Source organism: Conger conger, chromosome 3 (assembly GCF_963514075.1).
Source record: "Conger conger chromosome 3, fConCon1.1, whole genome shotgun sequence".
In the NCBI taxonomy this organism is placed as follows: Eukaryota; Metazoa; Chordata; class Actinopteri; order Anguilliformes; family Congridae; genus Conger; species Conger conger.
The window spans coordinates 20,814,856-20,830,748 of record NC_083762.1 but is presented as its reverse complement, the minus strand read 5'-3'; the positions used below and the strand labels follow the sequence as shown (position 1 = coordinate 20,830,748).

Genomic DNA, 15,893 nt, shown 5'->3' with positions numbered 1-15,893 from the left:
GTGTGGGGGGGGGGGGGGGGTTATCTGTATATTCGATGGTGAAAGAAACAACCTTTTTATCTATTTGAATACTTTTATCAATTCCATTTATTCTAAAGATTAAGAAAACACATGTATATATAAATAAGAAAAGTGAAAACACTAATCAGTGTGGCTTTGAAATGCTAATCCCTGTTCCACAACATATGGAAATTAATAAGATTTCATTTGAAAATAAGTATTTCATAAAATGTATCTTCTGGGAGAATGTCACTTCCATCAGTTTACATGCTTTATGTGTGTATGTATTTCCTAGACAACTGGTCATAAATGTGTATTTTTGTGTTCACTACAAAATAAACTGTTAAAACTGAGTTGTTTTAAATGTATGAATGTGTTATGCCCTTAGTCAAATCTCATGCAACTTTTGGTAGATGTTTCTTTTCACCAGTCCATGTTGGATGTCAATATGGTCAGCATCGGCTACTTCTTCTGCCAAGGGTAGGTGAAGCAGAAGTTATGAAATCACGCTGTGCCTTTGAACAAGATACTAATAAGAATAAAGATTCTCAATGAAATTTCTTGTCAAAATCATTTCATTTAGCACAGATATAGCAACAGCTACCCTCATCCTTTTGGGATTTGGGATAGAGAGACTTTTTTACTTTTTGGTCTTCCTTTATAAAAATCTCACTCACACACGCACACACACATGCACACAAAAGGAGAAAAAATAAACAGAAAAGGCCATTACATGGAACTCAAAGAAACAAACACAACACAATCACAAAAAAAATATGTCTCTTCTTAACAGTATTTCAAAACCCCTACCCCACACCCCAAATCCCCTGAACCCCTGAACATTGTTCACCAAAGTGAGAGAGAGAGAGAGAGAGAGAGAGAGAGAGAGAGAGAGAGAGAGAGAGAGAGAGAGAGAGAGAGAGAGAGAGAGAGAGAGAGAGAGAGAGAGCAATGTGTCATTTGCAATGTGTATTTCACATCCAGCGATTGAAAAACGGCTTCCTCACAGAAAAACTATGTTGGTATGTATATTTATGCTTTTAAGTTAAATCGTAGGCTATGTTAAATAGTCATTTGTTTCGATGGTAACTATGAGACAGTTCGGCCTGCCGTTAAGCACTTCGACTTTTGTCGTGAAGTGTGTTTACGTGTGGGATTATTTTTCTACAATATATGGTGGGAGAGTGCGCTGTAGTGAGCTCCCATCTACGAAAATAAACGAGAAAATTGGCGATAGAAAGGTGGTGGATTTGTATTTTTCTGCTAGTTGGGAACACATAAACAGGTAAATACATATTTTTTAAGATATGGTTTCTGAAGAATAATGTTCAGTAAAGTGATACTCCTATCAATACTGCCAGCAATGGCTGTCTAGACTAAGAAAACCAAGAAAGATTTAGCTAGCGATGAGAAATTGTACAATCCCCACTCAAAATGGTAAAAGTATTACCAGTAACATATCTAGATAGCAAGCTAGCTAACAACAAAAGGTGATTGTTTTTATTAGTAGTACCTAGTGTCCAAAATCTGCATCTTGTAGCTCGCTAACATTAGCACATCAACAATGGGCGATGCATATTTGGCTAGAGAGTTTATTTCGTTGGTTGTACATTTAATATTCTAATATTTTATACTGTGTTTCAGTAATGTCACACTTGCACCAGGTCTCACATTGTTGTATTTATTTCTTGCATCTCCGAAGAAGTAACTTAGCTATAGTATTAGAAGACACAGTGTAAGTTAGCCTTGCTCAGTGCTTGGGGAAACAGGTCTGTGTATTTTTGATTACGCTAACGTTAATTTAAATGTGTGATGCAAAAATTCAGCTCGTAAATTAATTTAACTTTACATTACATTACATTTTTACCTCTTTCAGTGACTGTTCTTAAGAGTGTCCATAAACGTGCTCGCGATTGTCGTACGTCCATAATCAATCATCATGGAAAATTCTAAAAACTGTAGTAACTGGTTCATTAATTAGCGTTGTGCCAGTTTTATTCATGGTATTATTAGCTAATCGACTTTGGCAGATTTGGTGTTTCCGTGCTATTGTTTTGCATTATAATGCGGCTATTTCATACGGGTTTAGGAAATGTTGATTTGATGGGCAATTGATTCAATACACTTTCGTGATAACAATGTGTTTATCTTCTCCCTGGTTTTACTGAAGAAATTACGTTGTTGTTTGACGCGCTTGAAGCTTCAATGGAGATGAATATTTATTTGGAAGGATAAATAGGCACGTAACCAGGACAGTTGGGAGTGACGTAAACAGTTTTTGTGGAAAGGTGCATCTTTGCTTCCCAGCATGTAGCTACTGTAGGCTAATCCTGTGTTGCCGTTTTTTCGTCCACATGTTTATTCTGTGAAGTGTCCTACTTCAAAATTTAAATACAAAATTCTAGCTTAGTCAACTTATTTAGTAAGTATTCTTGCACATGGAGTCCTTCTGATAATTTCTCTGTATTATGTGCTCTGTGAAATAAGGGCAACTGACTGCTGAATGTATTTCTGCCTCCCTTCAGGTACCCTGGACTTTTCAGAGACCCACTCTGACATGTCTTATGTCTTCGTCAATGACTCGTCACAAACCAGTGTGCCACTGCTACAGGCGTGCATTGACGGGGACTTAGTCTACTCTAGGCGCCTGATGGAGACAGGCTGTGACCCCAACATTAGGGACAGCCGTGGACGCACCGGCATGCACCTGGCTGCTGCTCGAGGCAATGTGGAGATCTGCCGCTTCCTGCACAAGTTTGGGGCTGACCTATTGGCTACTGATTACCAGGGCAACACTGCACTGCACATGTGCGGTCATGTGGACACCATCCAATTCCTGGTGTCCAATGGCCTCAAGATTGACATATGGTCAGTGCACTGCTGTTGAGGGGAGTAGGGTTGGTTGTTATTGGACTGTTTTATTTTGCTTAATACAGAATCTGTAAATCAAAAGCAATTGAGAATTTAGAGCAAGTTTATAGTTTAAATATGTGTCAATGGAATTTGTCACCTCAATGGTTTTCTTAAAATAATGCTGAAAGCAGCTTAAATGATAATGACCTTCTATCACGATCTTGGAAAAATAGCTTTTTGGTTTTTTTTTACCATGTTTTACACTATTTATATTTGAATTCTGCTCCATTTTCACTGATAGTAACTGGCTCTCGAAATGGACCAGTGAAATGTTCATCTTGTGTGTTGTTCAGTAACCACAATGGGTCAACTCCTCTGGTGCTAGCAAAGAGACGAGGCGTGAACAAGGACGCCATTCGCCTGCTTGAGGGGCTGGAGGAGCAGGAGGTGAAGGGATTCAACCGAGGGCCACACTCCAAGCTCGAGACCATGCAGATGGCTGAGAGTGAGAGGTGCGTGGAGGCCAGGGGTAGAAGGCTGAGGCCATGTGGAAAGAAGGACAATAATTTCAGACGCATTGGGGTGAAAAAACGCAAGGAGGCTAATATTCAGCTTGTGAGAGGTCTTTTGTTGCATCCCGGTATTTTCGTTAATTTAAAAATATCATGTCATCAGTTCCTTCAATATTGAGTGCCAAGGTAAATGGGAGTGGTTTGTTATTAGGGGGGTTAACCAAATTAAATTCAAACTTGTTCAGAAATCTTTCCAGACATTATGCAGTGTCAGTGCTTTTGACAATTAAAATGTAAATGGTTACATTCCATTTGCTTCCAAAATACAATTGTTAAGTACACTGGTTACTGATCTACTGAAGACTGAAATGGTAATTTTGAACAATAAAATTAGTTTTCTGCTTACCTGCTGGACAGTTGAGTTGTGTAGCCTGGCTGTTTTGTATGTAATAGTCAGTGAACACTTTTCATACACTCAGTGAGCACTTTATTAGATAGACCTGGGTGGTTTGAGTATCTCAGAAACTGCTCTCTCTCCTGGCATTTTCATACACAACAGTCTCTAGAGTTGAGAGTGAATGGTGCGAAAAACTAAAAAAATCAAATTAGCAGCAGGAAGGTGACAGCAATGCAAATAACCACCCATTACAACAGTCGTATGCAGAATAGCATCTCTGAACACATAACATGTCAAACCTTTAAGTGGATAGGCTACAGCAGCAGAAGACTTAATAAGTCTAAAAAATAAGTCTTAATAAATATCTTATAAAGTGCTCACTGAGTGTATATTGCTTAGATAATTTCACAATGCCTGCCATGGGGCTTTGACATGCTCTGAATGTAACCTTCAGGGAGAGAGAGAGCTGGTGGATATTTTTGTGCATGGCTTGAACATGTGCCTCAATGGAAAAATCCTGGTCATGGCAAAGTGCATTGGAACTCTTGTCCATTCCGTTTTCCCTACAGTGCTATGGAGAGCCACTCCCTTCTCAACCCCAACCTACAGAACAGCGAGGGGGTGCTGTCCAGCTTCCGTACCACCTGGCAGGAGTTTGTGGAGGACCTGGGCTTCTGGAGAGTGCTACTCTTGTTGGTGGTTATTGCCCTTCTCTCCCTGGGCATTGCCTACTATGTCAGTGGGGTACTGCCCTTTGCTGCCAACCAGCTGGAGCTGGTGCACTGAGGCAAGGGGGCAGGGGGCAGGGGAGGGCAGGGGCAGCGACCAGCTGGAAGGGAGTTGTCTTTGGTTTTTTGGTTTGTTGTTGTTATAAACTCATGATCAAGCCTTCAATTCTCTGACCTTCCTGGACCCTGTTTGCTATTTCAGTAAAGTTGCCATCCTTTCAATTCTAATATACATTTTATCATGCTATGAATGATGTGAATGGTGAACACCATTTGGCATCTGGAAAACATTGCTGCTTTCCATTAAGTGACTGCTTCGTGTTAAGGGAGATCAAGTTCTTATGCCATGTAAACAACCAGTATCAACATATTCTGTGTATCATCTTATTCATATAATTTAGCTAAGCTTTAAACTAACCAGATTACAGTAAGGTGTTCCGCTGACACAGATATTTGCTCTAACAAAGGACCTTATTTGTAGTCAGATTAAATTAGCCCAGATGTGTTACAATGCAGATACTTTTGGAGCAACCAAGTAAACATGTCTGTCTTTATGTTTTTTTTGTTTTTTTTTTCCCCTCAGATTTCTTGTGTGAGATCATATTCAGTCAGTACAACTGAGTTGCAGTAGTGATACTGCAAGGTTAAAGACTGTTGGTGGAGGGTGTTTTCCTCACAGCAGCAAACCCTCTTGGTTGCTCTGTATTTGTTCAGTCTTTTTATGTTGATGTTACCATGGTCTCATGCCATAAATATTTCTAAGTGATAATAAATATATGTAGCAGCCTTATCATGCATATTTATGTATGTCCGCAAGACTTAATTTTTCTGGTCCCTACAATCGTTTACCTTTCAAGTATACAGCAGGAGTATTCACCCAAGAGTAACTGTACATTTTGCACTTCTATGTTATGTTTTGGAAAAAAGATTCAGCAAAAATCTGAATGAGTTTTAAGCAAGTAAGTTGCACACTGGTATATATATATTTTTTTAAAATCAATTCAATTTTGTGAATGTTGGGGGTGTCTTACCGTTCCTACATACACATTGTAGTCATATTCTGATTTTCTTTTCTTTTTGTTTTATGTTATGCTCGATTGTGTTGAACTAAGTTTGAATATCGTGAATTTTTATAATGCAATGATGTCCTTTAATACAAAAAATGTGAACCATTCCAATAGCTTCGTTGTCAGCTTCATTTCCCCATGCTTCAGGTTGTATAACGTATAAACGGGGGCCTCTAAATCATGTAGGATTGTGTTTTATTTTGCTCCAGGTTATATACGATATAGTTTGTAGCAGTAACCATTTAAAATGTTAACATATCATTTGCTTTTGATTGATGTATTCATCATTACTCATTAAACTGTCTAATGTTCATGTATTTGTTGTCAGTATGTTCTTGGTTACTGATCTGCTGTTCGTTGTTACTGTATCGTTAATTACATGTGATTGTTACTATTCCAAGTGTCAGACATTCTGTAACCGATGTGATCTGTGTTTAACTGAATAGTGGGGATCTAGGGGAGAGAAACTCGTTGTAATGAATCGCATGGTTGTTAGTTATGTTATTACCCTTACCACAGCCTATGATTAGTAAATTGCACAGGCTACAAAACCCAAAATTACCAAAAGTCATCAATAGCCTTTGTCCATTCACAGCCGAGGTGGATGGTGCATGGCCTGCTGTACACAATCTCATCAAAACGTGTTGTCTAGACTCCGAAAGGGGCTGGCCGAGACAGGAAAAGGAGAGCGCTTAGAACGGGATGAATCCGACAAAGATGATTTAAAATATAATTTCCAATCATGAATCTTAGAGGATTGTTTCAGGATTTCAATCCAAGGTATGTAACATTGAAATACTGAATTCCAAATGGCAAAGCCAGCGAATTATGTACCCTCACGCTTGCTCAGCAACGCCGAACATAACTAGCTATCTAGCTTATTCATAGGCCTTGTTAGCATCTAGCTACCTATCCGGTAAAGTTAGCTATCAAGTTTTGTTTTAAAAGAAAAAATTTATTCATTGGTAACGTTAGTCGCGATATTGAAGTCGATACGTGTTCGTTGTTGTAGTGAAGGTATTGTACGTTTACTTCCGAAATATAACTTCCGAAATTCTATGATGGTTAGCTAGCAAACTAGTGCTAGCTAGCAAGTACCAAAATCTACGTTGAAAAGTTGAGATAGCTCGTTTTCTGTAGCGACGAAATGGTTCGAAAGCCATTTCCTCGGCTTACCCCTCTGTCCATCAGTGGGTGCATGTCATGTCACATCACTTGACAACACCATAAAACTTAGCTACCATAGAACACCGAGCGGCTGTTATCGGAGTGGAGTAAGCGATAGTCAAGCCCAGTGATAAAGCTTTAGCACTGATGAAGTTTTACCGAACAAAGGTTAAATGTTGAAAATACGGCTCGTCACTCACGCATTCAGTTGTATACTTTTCAAAGTTCCCATTCTGATGTTTAGAATGGGTCAAACTTGGCAAGGCAACGTAGCTAACGTTTTGCGTCATGGTAGCATGTTTGACTACTTACTTTCTGCTGAGGTCCCTGGGTACCCTAGCTAGCGCTATTGCGTTACGTTGACACTCAAAGCTAGCTGTCAATGTTACAAGCTAACGTTAGCTAGTGCAACTTGAGATTGGCTTGTGTTTTATTTTTGGTTAAATACTTTGCATAACAACACATCGTATATTTGAGACCAGACCATAACGCATTACGCAATAATTTATACGTATTAGTGAACACTGAGCATATAAACTAAACCACAGTAATATATAGTTCCCTCCATAACATTTGGGACAATCACCCGATTTGTCTCTGATTTGCCACAATTATATTTGGAATCATACAGTTAACATGTGCAGATTCTCAGATTTTATTATAGGGTATTTTTATACATATATGTATAAATTAAAGTGTAATTTATACATAGTCCCTTTCAGGGCACCATAACGCTTGGGACACATGGCTTCACAGGTGTTTGTAATTGCTCAGGTGTGTTTAATTGCCTCTTTAATGCGGATAAAGAGAGCTCTCAGCACCTAGTCTTTCTAAACCCCCCCCCCAAAAAAAAAAAAAAAAAAAAAATTGCACTTATGATGACGACTATATGTTTAGAACAGCAGTCCAGGTGTATTTTTCTAGTTCTGGATGTGATGCTTTGACTTGTGGTAGAACCTATGCACTTGTAAGTCGCTTTGGATTAAAAGCGTCTGCCAAATGACTAAAATGTAAAATGTAAAAATGTCTAAACTAGATTCGGAAACTATTATTGCTGTTTAGCAACATGAGGACCAAATTTGTGCCAGTGAAAGTCAAAAGAAGCCATTATAAGAAACAAAACAAGAATTAAACGGTTAGAGACATCAGCGAAACCTTAGGCTTTCCAAAATCAACTGTTTGTGGAGTACAGAGGCAAATAAATAAATAATGGGTCTTTGTCCCAAACATTATGGATGGCATTGCAATTTAACAGCAGAAAAGTATAACCCCTCAATGGCAACAACATTATTTATTATTATATACTGTAACATGCATGTGGTATACTGAGCAGCATAAAAACAGACCCAATTAATTATTCTACAGTGGGGTGCAAAAATTTGGGCACCTCTGGTTTAAACGTCTGTTACAATGAATCTGTACGTGATCGAAAGCAAACCTGAACTCTAAATGGTGCAGAGTTAAATATGAAACCTTTCGGCAAATTTTAAAGGAAGATCGCCTTTTCTTTACATTTTTTACTGTTTATAAATCCTATAAAAAAGGAAAAGGGCCCTGTGCAAAGGTTTGGGAACCCTTTTGGATAATTCTTTCTTACTTTTTAACAAGATGATTTCCAAGGCCCAGACCCAGGGGATTTACTTGTTAGCGCTTCAATGAGTATAATTCCAGGGTTGAACTTTTTATACTGAAGTAACTCCATACCGTCTAAAGTATCTAACTGCAGTAGCTGTTCTGTCTGTAACTATGGGTTCCTCTAAACAGTTGTCCAAGGATGTCAGAATGAAGACTGTTCATTTTCACCAAGAAGGAGAGGGTTACAAAAACTCTCAATGTTTCAAAGTACCTATTTCCACTATCAGAAACATTATTCGAAAATGGAAGATAAATGAAACGGTTGAAAACAAGACCAAGAAAGATTTCAGGTAGAATGACCAAGAAAGATTTCAGGTAGAATGGCCCAGTTGTGTGCAGATTTCAGGTAGGATGACCCAGCTGTGTGCAGATTTCTTACAGAAAAGCAGCTAGCATTACCTATTACATGCTTACAATTACCCTTTAGATTAGTTACAATGAATAACATCATTTTTATATTTTATATATTTTTTATTTATTTTATTTTATAGGTAATTAGGCCGGGGCAGTTAGTGATTGTGACTGTTAAATTGATGGTTAATTCATAGTCATTTTCATTGTGTTTTTTTTTTCCCCCTAGCAAGTTCCTCATTTACGCATGCCTGTTGCTATTCTCTGTGCTGCTGTCTCTACGGCTGGATGGGACGATCCAGTGGAGTTACTGGGCAGTATTCACACCCATTTGGCTTTGGAAGCTGATGGTCATCATTGGTGCATCTGTTGGCACAGGAGTCTGGGCCCACAACCCTCAGTACAGGTCTGTTGAGCTTTAAGTGTTAATATGTTCTTACTATCCCATTTCTAGTATTAAATTGTAAGGTATAAGATGCATTGTCCATAGAGCAAAAGTCAGTTACTAATTAAAATGAGCTGAAAGTATTATCACTCCTTGTTCATGTCTTGTTGTAAGACTGAGTGTGTGCTGTTGGTTCAGGGCAGAGGGTGAGACATGCGTGGAGTTCAAGGCCATGCTGATAGCTGTGGGGATCCACCTCCTGCTGCTGATATTTGAGGTTCTGGTGTGTGACCGCATCGAGAGGGGCTCCCATTTCTGGCTGCTTGTCTTCATGCCCCTGTTCTTCGTCTCCCCCGTCTCTGTGGCAGCATGTGTCTGGGGCTTCAGACACGACCGCTCTCTGGAGGTTAGAAACTACTGCTGGGCTAAAGCAGCCTGAAAATGGCACATTGTGTGTGGGATATATGTGTGGTTGTGGTCAACAGTTTGTAAACAATAGCAAAATGTTTCTCTTATAGTTATGAATATGCCAGTGTTATTAATCTCACTGCTTTTGAGGAGGTATACAATTTGTGTGACTTTATAATGACTTTATTAGTTTCCCTCCCCATCTCTATTTATTTCTGCCTCTCTAGCTTGAGATACTGTGCTCCGTGAACATCCTTCAGTTCATTTTCATCGCCCTTCGGCTGGATAAAATCATTAACTGGCCCTGGCTGGTAAGTGATCTCTGGAAAGATCTCTCTTCCTTTAGCAGTGACATTGTGTGATTCTGGCATTGTTGCCCATGCTGTAGTGCTGAAGGTGCTTTACAATGTCATTTCATCAAACATTTCACCAGGGATGATCCTGCACATTGTGAAGGGTGCATGCATGCATGCATGCTGGCGCCTCATTCCAAGAATTGGCCACCTCAAGTGAATAGCCCAAAACTTAAGTAATGAATGTCCCTATTTCATGAGCATTTATCTTATTGTAGAACATGTTCTCTGTGTTCATTAACAATATGAGTGTAACAGACATTGTGTTTTCTGTAAGGTGGTGTCTGTTTTCTGTTTTCTGTAAGGTGGTGTCTGTTTTCTGTTTTCTGTAAGGTGGTGTGCGTGCCACTGTGGATCCTCATGTCCTTCCTCTGCCTGGTGGTTCTGTACTACATTGTTTGGTCTGTGCTCTTCCTCCGCTCCATGGATGTCATAGCTGAACAGCGACGCACCCACATCACCATGGCAATCAGCTGGATGACCATTGTTGTGCCCTTGCTCACATTTGAGGTGAACGTCTCTGAGCTATCGAGTCCTGTTCGCTTTTGGTTTTCAGTGGTTTTGTGGTGCAGCACACTGTTGTGGTAATCAAGCTTCATCAAGTCTCAATTCTGAGGAACGTGTATTCCTTTTCCCAATGCTACAGGAAAGTACTTTAGATCCAGACTCCCCCCTTACCCCCTGCTCACAGCAACAAGAAAGATTATGATGAGGTCTCAGCAAGCGAGCACACAAAACTCGCCTGCTGACTCATCAGAAATTAGTTGTGTCTGGGAGCTGGAGTGACGGAATTGTTTATTTGCTTTTCAATTCTGTTGGTCACCATCTTGTAGTGATTGTAATAATTTAGTCACAATCAAATCTTTCTTTTCATTGTGTGACGATTTAGATACTCCTGGTGCATAAGTTGGATGGGCACAACAACTTCAACTATGTCCCAGTGTTTGTGCCCCTGTGGCTGTCCCTTGTCACCTTAATGGCAACAACCTTTGGCCAGAAAGGAGGCAACCACTGTGAGTGCTTTTTCAACTTAATTCATGATGGAAAACCGTCCCTTTGTATCTTACTCAAGACCATAGTTTTCGAAGTTAGTAGTAATTTGGTTATTACTAATGTGATTTTATGGTATTATTCTGAAGAAAAAAATTATGGACATTTTTAAAGGTAGTTCTCTTTATATTGTTGAAGCATAACCTCTGACCTCCTTGTTTGATAGGGTGGTTTGGCATCCGTAAGGATTTCTGCCAGTTCCTGCTTGAGCTGTTCCCCTTCCTGCGGGAGTATGGCAATATCTCATACGACTTGCATCACGAGGACCCTGAAGTGTCTGAAGAGTTGCCAGTTCCAGAACCACCCAAGATAGCTCCAATGTTCCGCAAGAAGACAGGGGTGGTGATCACACAGAGCCCAGGGAAGTACTTTGTGCCCCCTCCCAAACTGTCTATCGAAATGCCTGACTAGAAATATGAATGTGTCACCGAAAACTGCATTTGACACAAGGAGAACAGGGAGAGCATAAAACCTGTCTGCCTCACTTTGCCTTGTCTGGCCGAAGTTCAGGGGGATGGCAGATTGTCCAAGGGACAAGTCAAGTGCCAATGTGATGTTCTCTGTCTGAAAACACAAACCAGAAGCAAATGGCCACCTGCCAAGAACCCTTTTTGTTCACATTTTCCTTTTTGAACAGGAGGATTTGCCAGTATTATTATTTTCACTTTGAGAAGAAATGCTGGCAACCTTTAGATTGTTTACCTTCCACGCGAATTAGTGTATCAACACTACATTGTGGCTGTGTTTGGGGAACAGCTGGGTTGCTTTTAAATTATTTGAAGGGAACCCCTCTCTGGTCTACTTCATACAGCCACATTGGAAATAGGCATGTTTTTCTGTGTCTGCACACTCCTGTATATATATTGTGCCACTAAGAAGGATAATGCAAAGTATATTCCCATTTTTCTTCATTGCATTACTGCAAGATGAAAATTGAGCAATATGTATGACTGGCTAGCCTAAGCATCTCTAGATTTCCTCAACCAAAATGATTTGGACTAACTTAAATGTAACTTTACTCTAAGGGCAGATGTATGATTTCACTGCAGCAGAGAATTTGCTAGGCATTGTTCTTGTGGAAGGCTAGATGACTTTCAAAATGATTGGTGGTGAATCAGAAACATTGTTTAGCTGATGCTTGGACAGTTGCTTGACTTTTTTTTGGAAAACCTGTCATGTTGCTGTGGATGGATGACAGAAGGATGGATCTCTACAGATTTGCAAAAATACTCTGACTGAAGAATAGTCTCAAAGGACTCATCACACTGTGAAACAGTTGAACTGCTACCATAAAAGGCAGGCACGATCATCGGTGAAAGTGGCAGTGTATGCTGATTCTCCCCTTTCCTTTTTTCATCAAGCTGATGACTGATAGTTATACTGCTTAATTTATACAATTCTGGACTGTTCCTTTTCTAACACTTGCTCTCAGTATGACCCCAAACTGGCACCATTTAGCCAGTGCTTTTACAGGTTTGGCAGTTCTCTTTTTAAATTCTGTTTAAATTTCTGTTGTATTTCATGTCCTTGCTTGGCTGCAATCCCGGAATAACTGAAATTTGGTTTAAGGGCACCTAGCGCTGTGCTCCAAAGACCACTTTTGGATTTTTCTGCAGTTATGTAATATATTTTTTATTTTTATTTTTATCTTTTAATTTTAAACATTCTGGGGAAGTAATCTTAATAATTTGCTGTCACCCATTTCACTGAATTAAACAATCCAGGTTAATGAGTCTTCCATGACACAATTGTAAATCCAAAGTATTTTCATTCTCATTTTCTCCCAGGGGTTTCCTTTCCAGACACCCATCAGGTGTTGTGATAAAATCCATGATCCCTTAGAACATGTATTTTGGTCACTTGAAGGCAGAGCACAGACTACGTGGCAGTGCCAAAAAAAGACCAGCAGGTGGCACTATTATCTTTTCAAGGTATTGAGAGCCACCAAGAATGACAGCCTACAAATCTGTATGACATAAACTATTGTACCGTGTCCAGAGCTGGAAGGCCATTTAAATAGTTCCGACATAAAACCCACGGGCAGTGGCACTCAAGCGTCAAGCTCAGGAAAGTGCAACCGCTGTATCCGTTCTGTTTTTTTCCCTCCTCTTCAACTATTGAAATATTTAACAGTTTTTCTATCTCTATTCAGCCAAGAATAATCTTAAAGGGCTCTGTCAGATTGTTTGCTTTGTCTTTTTATCTAAAATTCAATGGAAGTTTTACTCAAATTACATCCAAGAAGCTAATAATTTTGCTGCCTCTAAAAACTTTAAAGACTTAAGGACAGCCTTTGCCCTAGAGGACAATTTTAGGGATTTATATTTTCTAGTAAGAAATTCATTAACTGCTGCAATGTAATAACTATTCACTTTTCTTCCATCACCTCTGGCGCTCCTCCTCCCTTCTCAAATACACTTTGTAATACCTTCTTAGGGGGCCAAGCATGCAGCCTCTTGTATCCCCTGGTTTTATTAGGGGCCCAAACCCTATTGTTTTATCGGTCCAAACAGCAAAGCTGCTGGAACCCTGTTGTTTTGCTAGGATTCCTTTTATTATTATTTTTATTTCTGCTCTTACAGCAATGAGCTAGAATGGCCCAGAATCGCCAAACGTCGTAGGCTTTTTTGGATAGCTGAACTCTTAGATCCATTAAATTATGGCACAAATGTACCACCTGGTGGCGCTGTAGTGCCCATTGACATTCACAGGCCCAGCCCCCATGCCTGTTTGCCCTAGAGTCACAAACTCCTCTCCCCATGAGGAACAAATTTGCCTCAAGGATCCATTCAAGGATTTTTTGCTAATTAGCATTTTTGAAAAGCACTTATTGCTTCTTCTACAAAATTTTGGTATTTTGGCTCATCTGATATTTATTTATACAGCTTTGCCTTTCTAGTGGTTAAGTAAAAATGAGGCCCAATGACAAGCCAATTAATTTTCAATGGGCATGGTTTATCACAGAAACGCTAATAATTCCAAAACCGTTTGGTATGTGCATTAACAATAAGATCTTGACTCTTTGCCAAATCCAACAACATGGTGGCACTATAGTGGTCAAAATATACATGAAAATTGATGTGGTGGTACATGGTTTCCGCATGTACCACCAAGGAAGCAAGCACAATTTTGTTCTACTCGGTAAGCAGGTGGCTCTATTGTTGGGGAAAATATACAATTGGCCATAACTCCTGAAGCAAATTACCAAATGTCTTGTGATGTTGTATGCTACAGGTATGTCTTGGCCACAGGTACAGACAGTCCATTTATGAATGTTCAAAAAACATCAGAATTCATTAGGCAGACTTACCAAGGTCTAATCAACTTGAAATTAGGTACATGTACTCACTGTCTCTTGGATTGGAAATGGTTTATCTATTTTCCTTTGTCCACAGAATGAGACCTGTAAAACTTGGCACAGTGGCACAGGATACCTCCCTATGGCCACTGAGTGATTTTAGCACTGATTGGCCACTTGTTAAGTGGCATGACATTGGCTGTGTGTGTTTGGACCACGTGTAGCTGTGCTTGCAGCTATATTTTTGTATTAATTTCCCCCAGATGTTGCTCCAAGTTCCTTTTGGTTGTCATGGTAATCAATGAGATTATTCACCCTCCTTTTTTGTACTAGATTTATGTCTTTGGGGTCCTGCAACCACAGTTGTTGTGTTTCCTGGAATTTAGTCTCTTTCTGTTGTATAACATTTTTAGTGTCTTGTTCTCTTAAGGTACATCCGCTCTCAGCAGGTATGAGAGCTGCCTGGCAAGTACCATTGTTATTATTATCATTGTTTGGTTTGGACCAATATTTTTGTGGTATTGACAAGTCTTTTGAAGTCTTGAATGCAATATGTGTATTAATTACTATTACTGTAATTTCTTGGTTTTGAAACTAATAATAAAACACACAGTTGAAAAATACCCCATACTCGTGTGGCTTTGGTTGTAATTGTGGTCAGCATTTGAAGTATCCTATGAGTAATAGGATACTTCAAATAGTAATGGGCTGCTAATTTTTAGCGATTTCTCTTTGTATTATTTACTTGCATGTATGTGAACAACATTTTTTTCATAAATTCATAAATCACAATGGTGCTCGCTGCTGTCTGTGTTGGAATGGAGAGGCAATCAACAGTGGATTTGGAGCACACTGGGAATAAGCCAAGCGTGAAAGAAGTCCCAAGTCTGGTGAAAGGTTTGGTGCAGTCCTTGAAGAAACAGCTAGAGAAATCAGCAATGGTGACCTGTAGAGTGACTCCACTGTAAAGTATCTCAGTAAATAACAGCAGACCTGTAGGTTTAGAATCTAAGGCCAGTGTCGAATCCTGTCCTTTCCATGTAAAAAAAAAACTGTGATTAGTGCCTCTGCTTTGTGTAAATACCAAACCAGATGTGGTTATCAACCTTCACTTTCCCATTCTGAGATTATTATTGTGGAGACAAGCACCACCAAGGCACACTTATGTATAGTAATTCTCCAGATTGTTGTTTTTGTAGAGAATTGTATTTTATTTTCCCAGAACCCCAAACTGCGGCCCAATTAAAAAAGAATATTGGATTAAACTTGCCAGGACTGTATTATTCATCTGCATGAAGCATAAAATACTGCACTGATTTCCTCATATCAGTGGATTCATTTTGTTTAATCATATAATACTGCAACTGCTACCATATTTAATATATCCAAGCATCAAAGCCAATGGGCTTATTTACTTGAATCCTGGTACATCCATATACTGTACTACCATTCATCAGATTTCTTCAGAACATTGAAAGAGAGATTCATACTATTAGTATACATACATAGTATACTAGTATACTATTTTCCCTTGCTTTCTTCCGGTGTTTATGATACGCAAAAAGATCTACACCCCCATTCTCAACTCCGCCTACACCACCAAGCTGATTCTGGCGAGTTTATAGCTCTGAAGCACCGTTACAGACTACCGTGTGATAGCTGTGATAGCAATGAGCTAAGAAAACCGCG

General features: G+C 39.4%; 2 protein-coding genes across 2 annotated transcripts; both read left to right on the top strand.

Moving 5' to 3' along the window:
• The first annotated feature begins 1,148 nt into the window (after positions 1 to 1,148).
• Positions 1,149 to 5,874, top strand: ankrd46b (ankyrin repeat domain 46b). The gene is made up of 4 exons (XM_061235806.1): positions 1,149 to 1,285; positions 2,526 to 2,868; positions 3,207 to 3,365; positions 4,332 to 5,874. The coding sequence occupies exons 2-4, from the start codon at positions 2,558 to 2,560 to the stop codon at positions 4,546 to 4,548; spliced, it is 687 nt and encodes a 228-aa protein (XP_061091790.1). The 5' UTR covers positions 1,149 to 1,285; positions 2,526 to 2,557; the 3' UTR covers positions 4,549 to 5,874.
• Positions 5,875 to 6,150: 276 nt separating this feature from the next.
• LOC133124303 (transmembrane protein 185A) lies at positions 6,151 to 14,832 on the top strand. Its single transcript, XM_061235388.1, has 7 exons — positions 6,151 to 6,337; positions 8,940 to 9,116; positions 9,294 to 9,501; positions 9,731 to 9,814; positions 10,190 to 10,366; positions 10,746 to 10,869; positions 11,073 to 14,832. The coding sequence occupies exons 1-7, from the start codon at positions 6,300 to 6,302 to the stop codon at positions 11,315 to 11,317; spliced, it is 1,053 nt and encodes a 350-aa protein (XP_061091372.1). The 5' UTR covers positions 6,151 to 6,299; the 3' UTR covers positions 11,318 to 14,832.
• Positions 14,833 to 15,893: the final 1,061 nt, after the last annotated feature.

Coding starts and splice junctions, on each gene's coding strand:
- ankrd46b (XM_061235806.1), top strand. CDS start 2,558: ATGTCTTATGTCTTCGTCAATGACTCGTCACAAACCAGTGTGCCACTG. Junction 2,869..3,206: donor GGCCTCAAGATTGACATATG/GTCAGTGCACTG, acceptor TGTGTTGTTCAG/TAACCACAATGGGTCAACTC. Junction 3,366..4,331: donor CAGATGGCTGAGAGTGAGAG/GTGCGTGGAGGC, acceptor TTTTCCCTACAG/TGCTATGGAGAGCCACTCCC.
- LOC133124303 (XM_061235388.1), top strand. CDS start 6,300: ATGAATCTTAGAGGATTGTTTCAGGATTTCAATCCAAG. Junction 6,338..8,939: donor TTTCAGGATTTCAATCCAAG/GTATGTAACATT, acceptor TTTTCCCCCTAG/CAAGTTCCTCATTTACGCAT. Junction 9,815..10,189: donor TCATTAACTGGCCCTGGCTG/GTAAGTGATCTC, acceptor GTTTTCTGTAAG/GTGGTGTGCGTGCCACTGTG.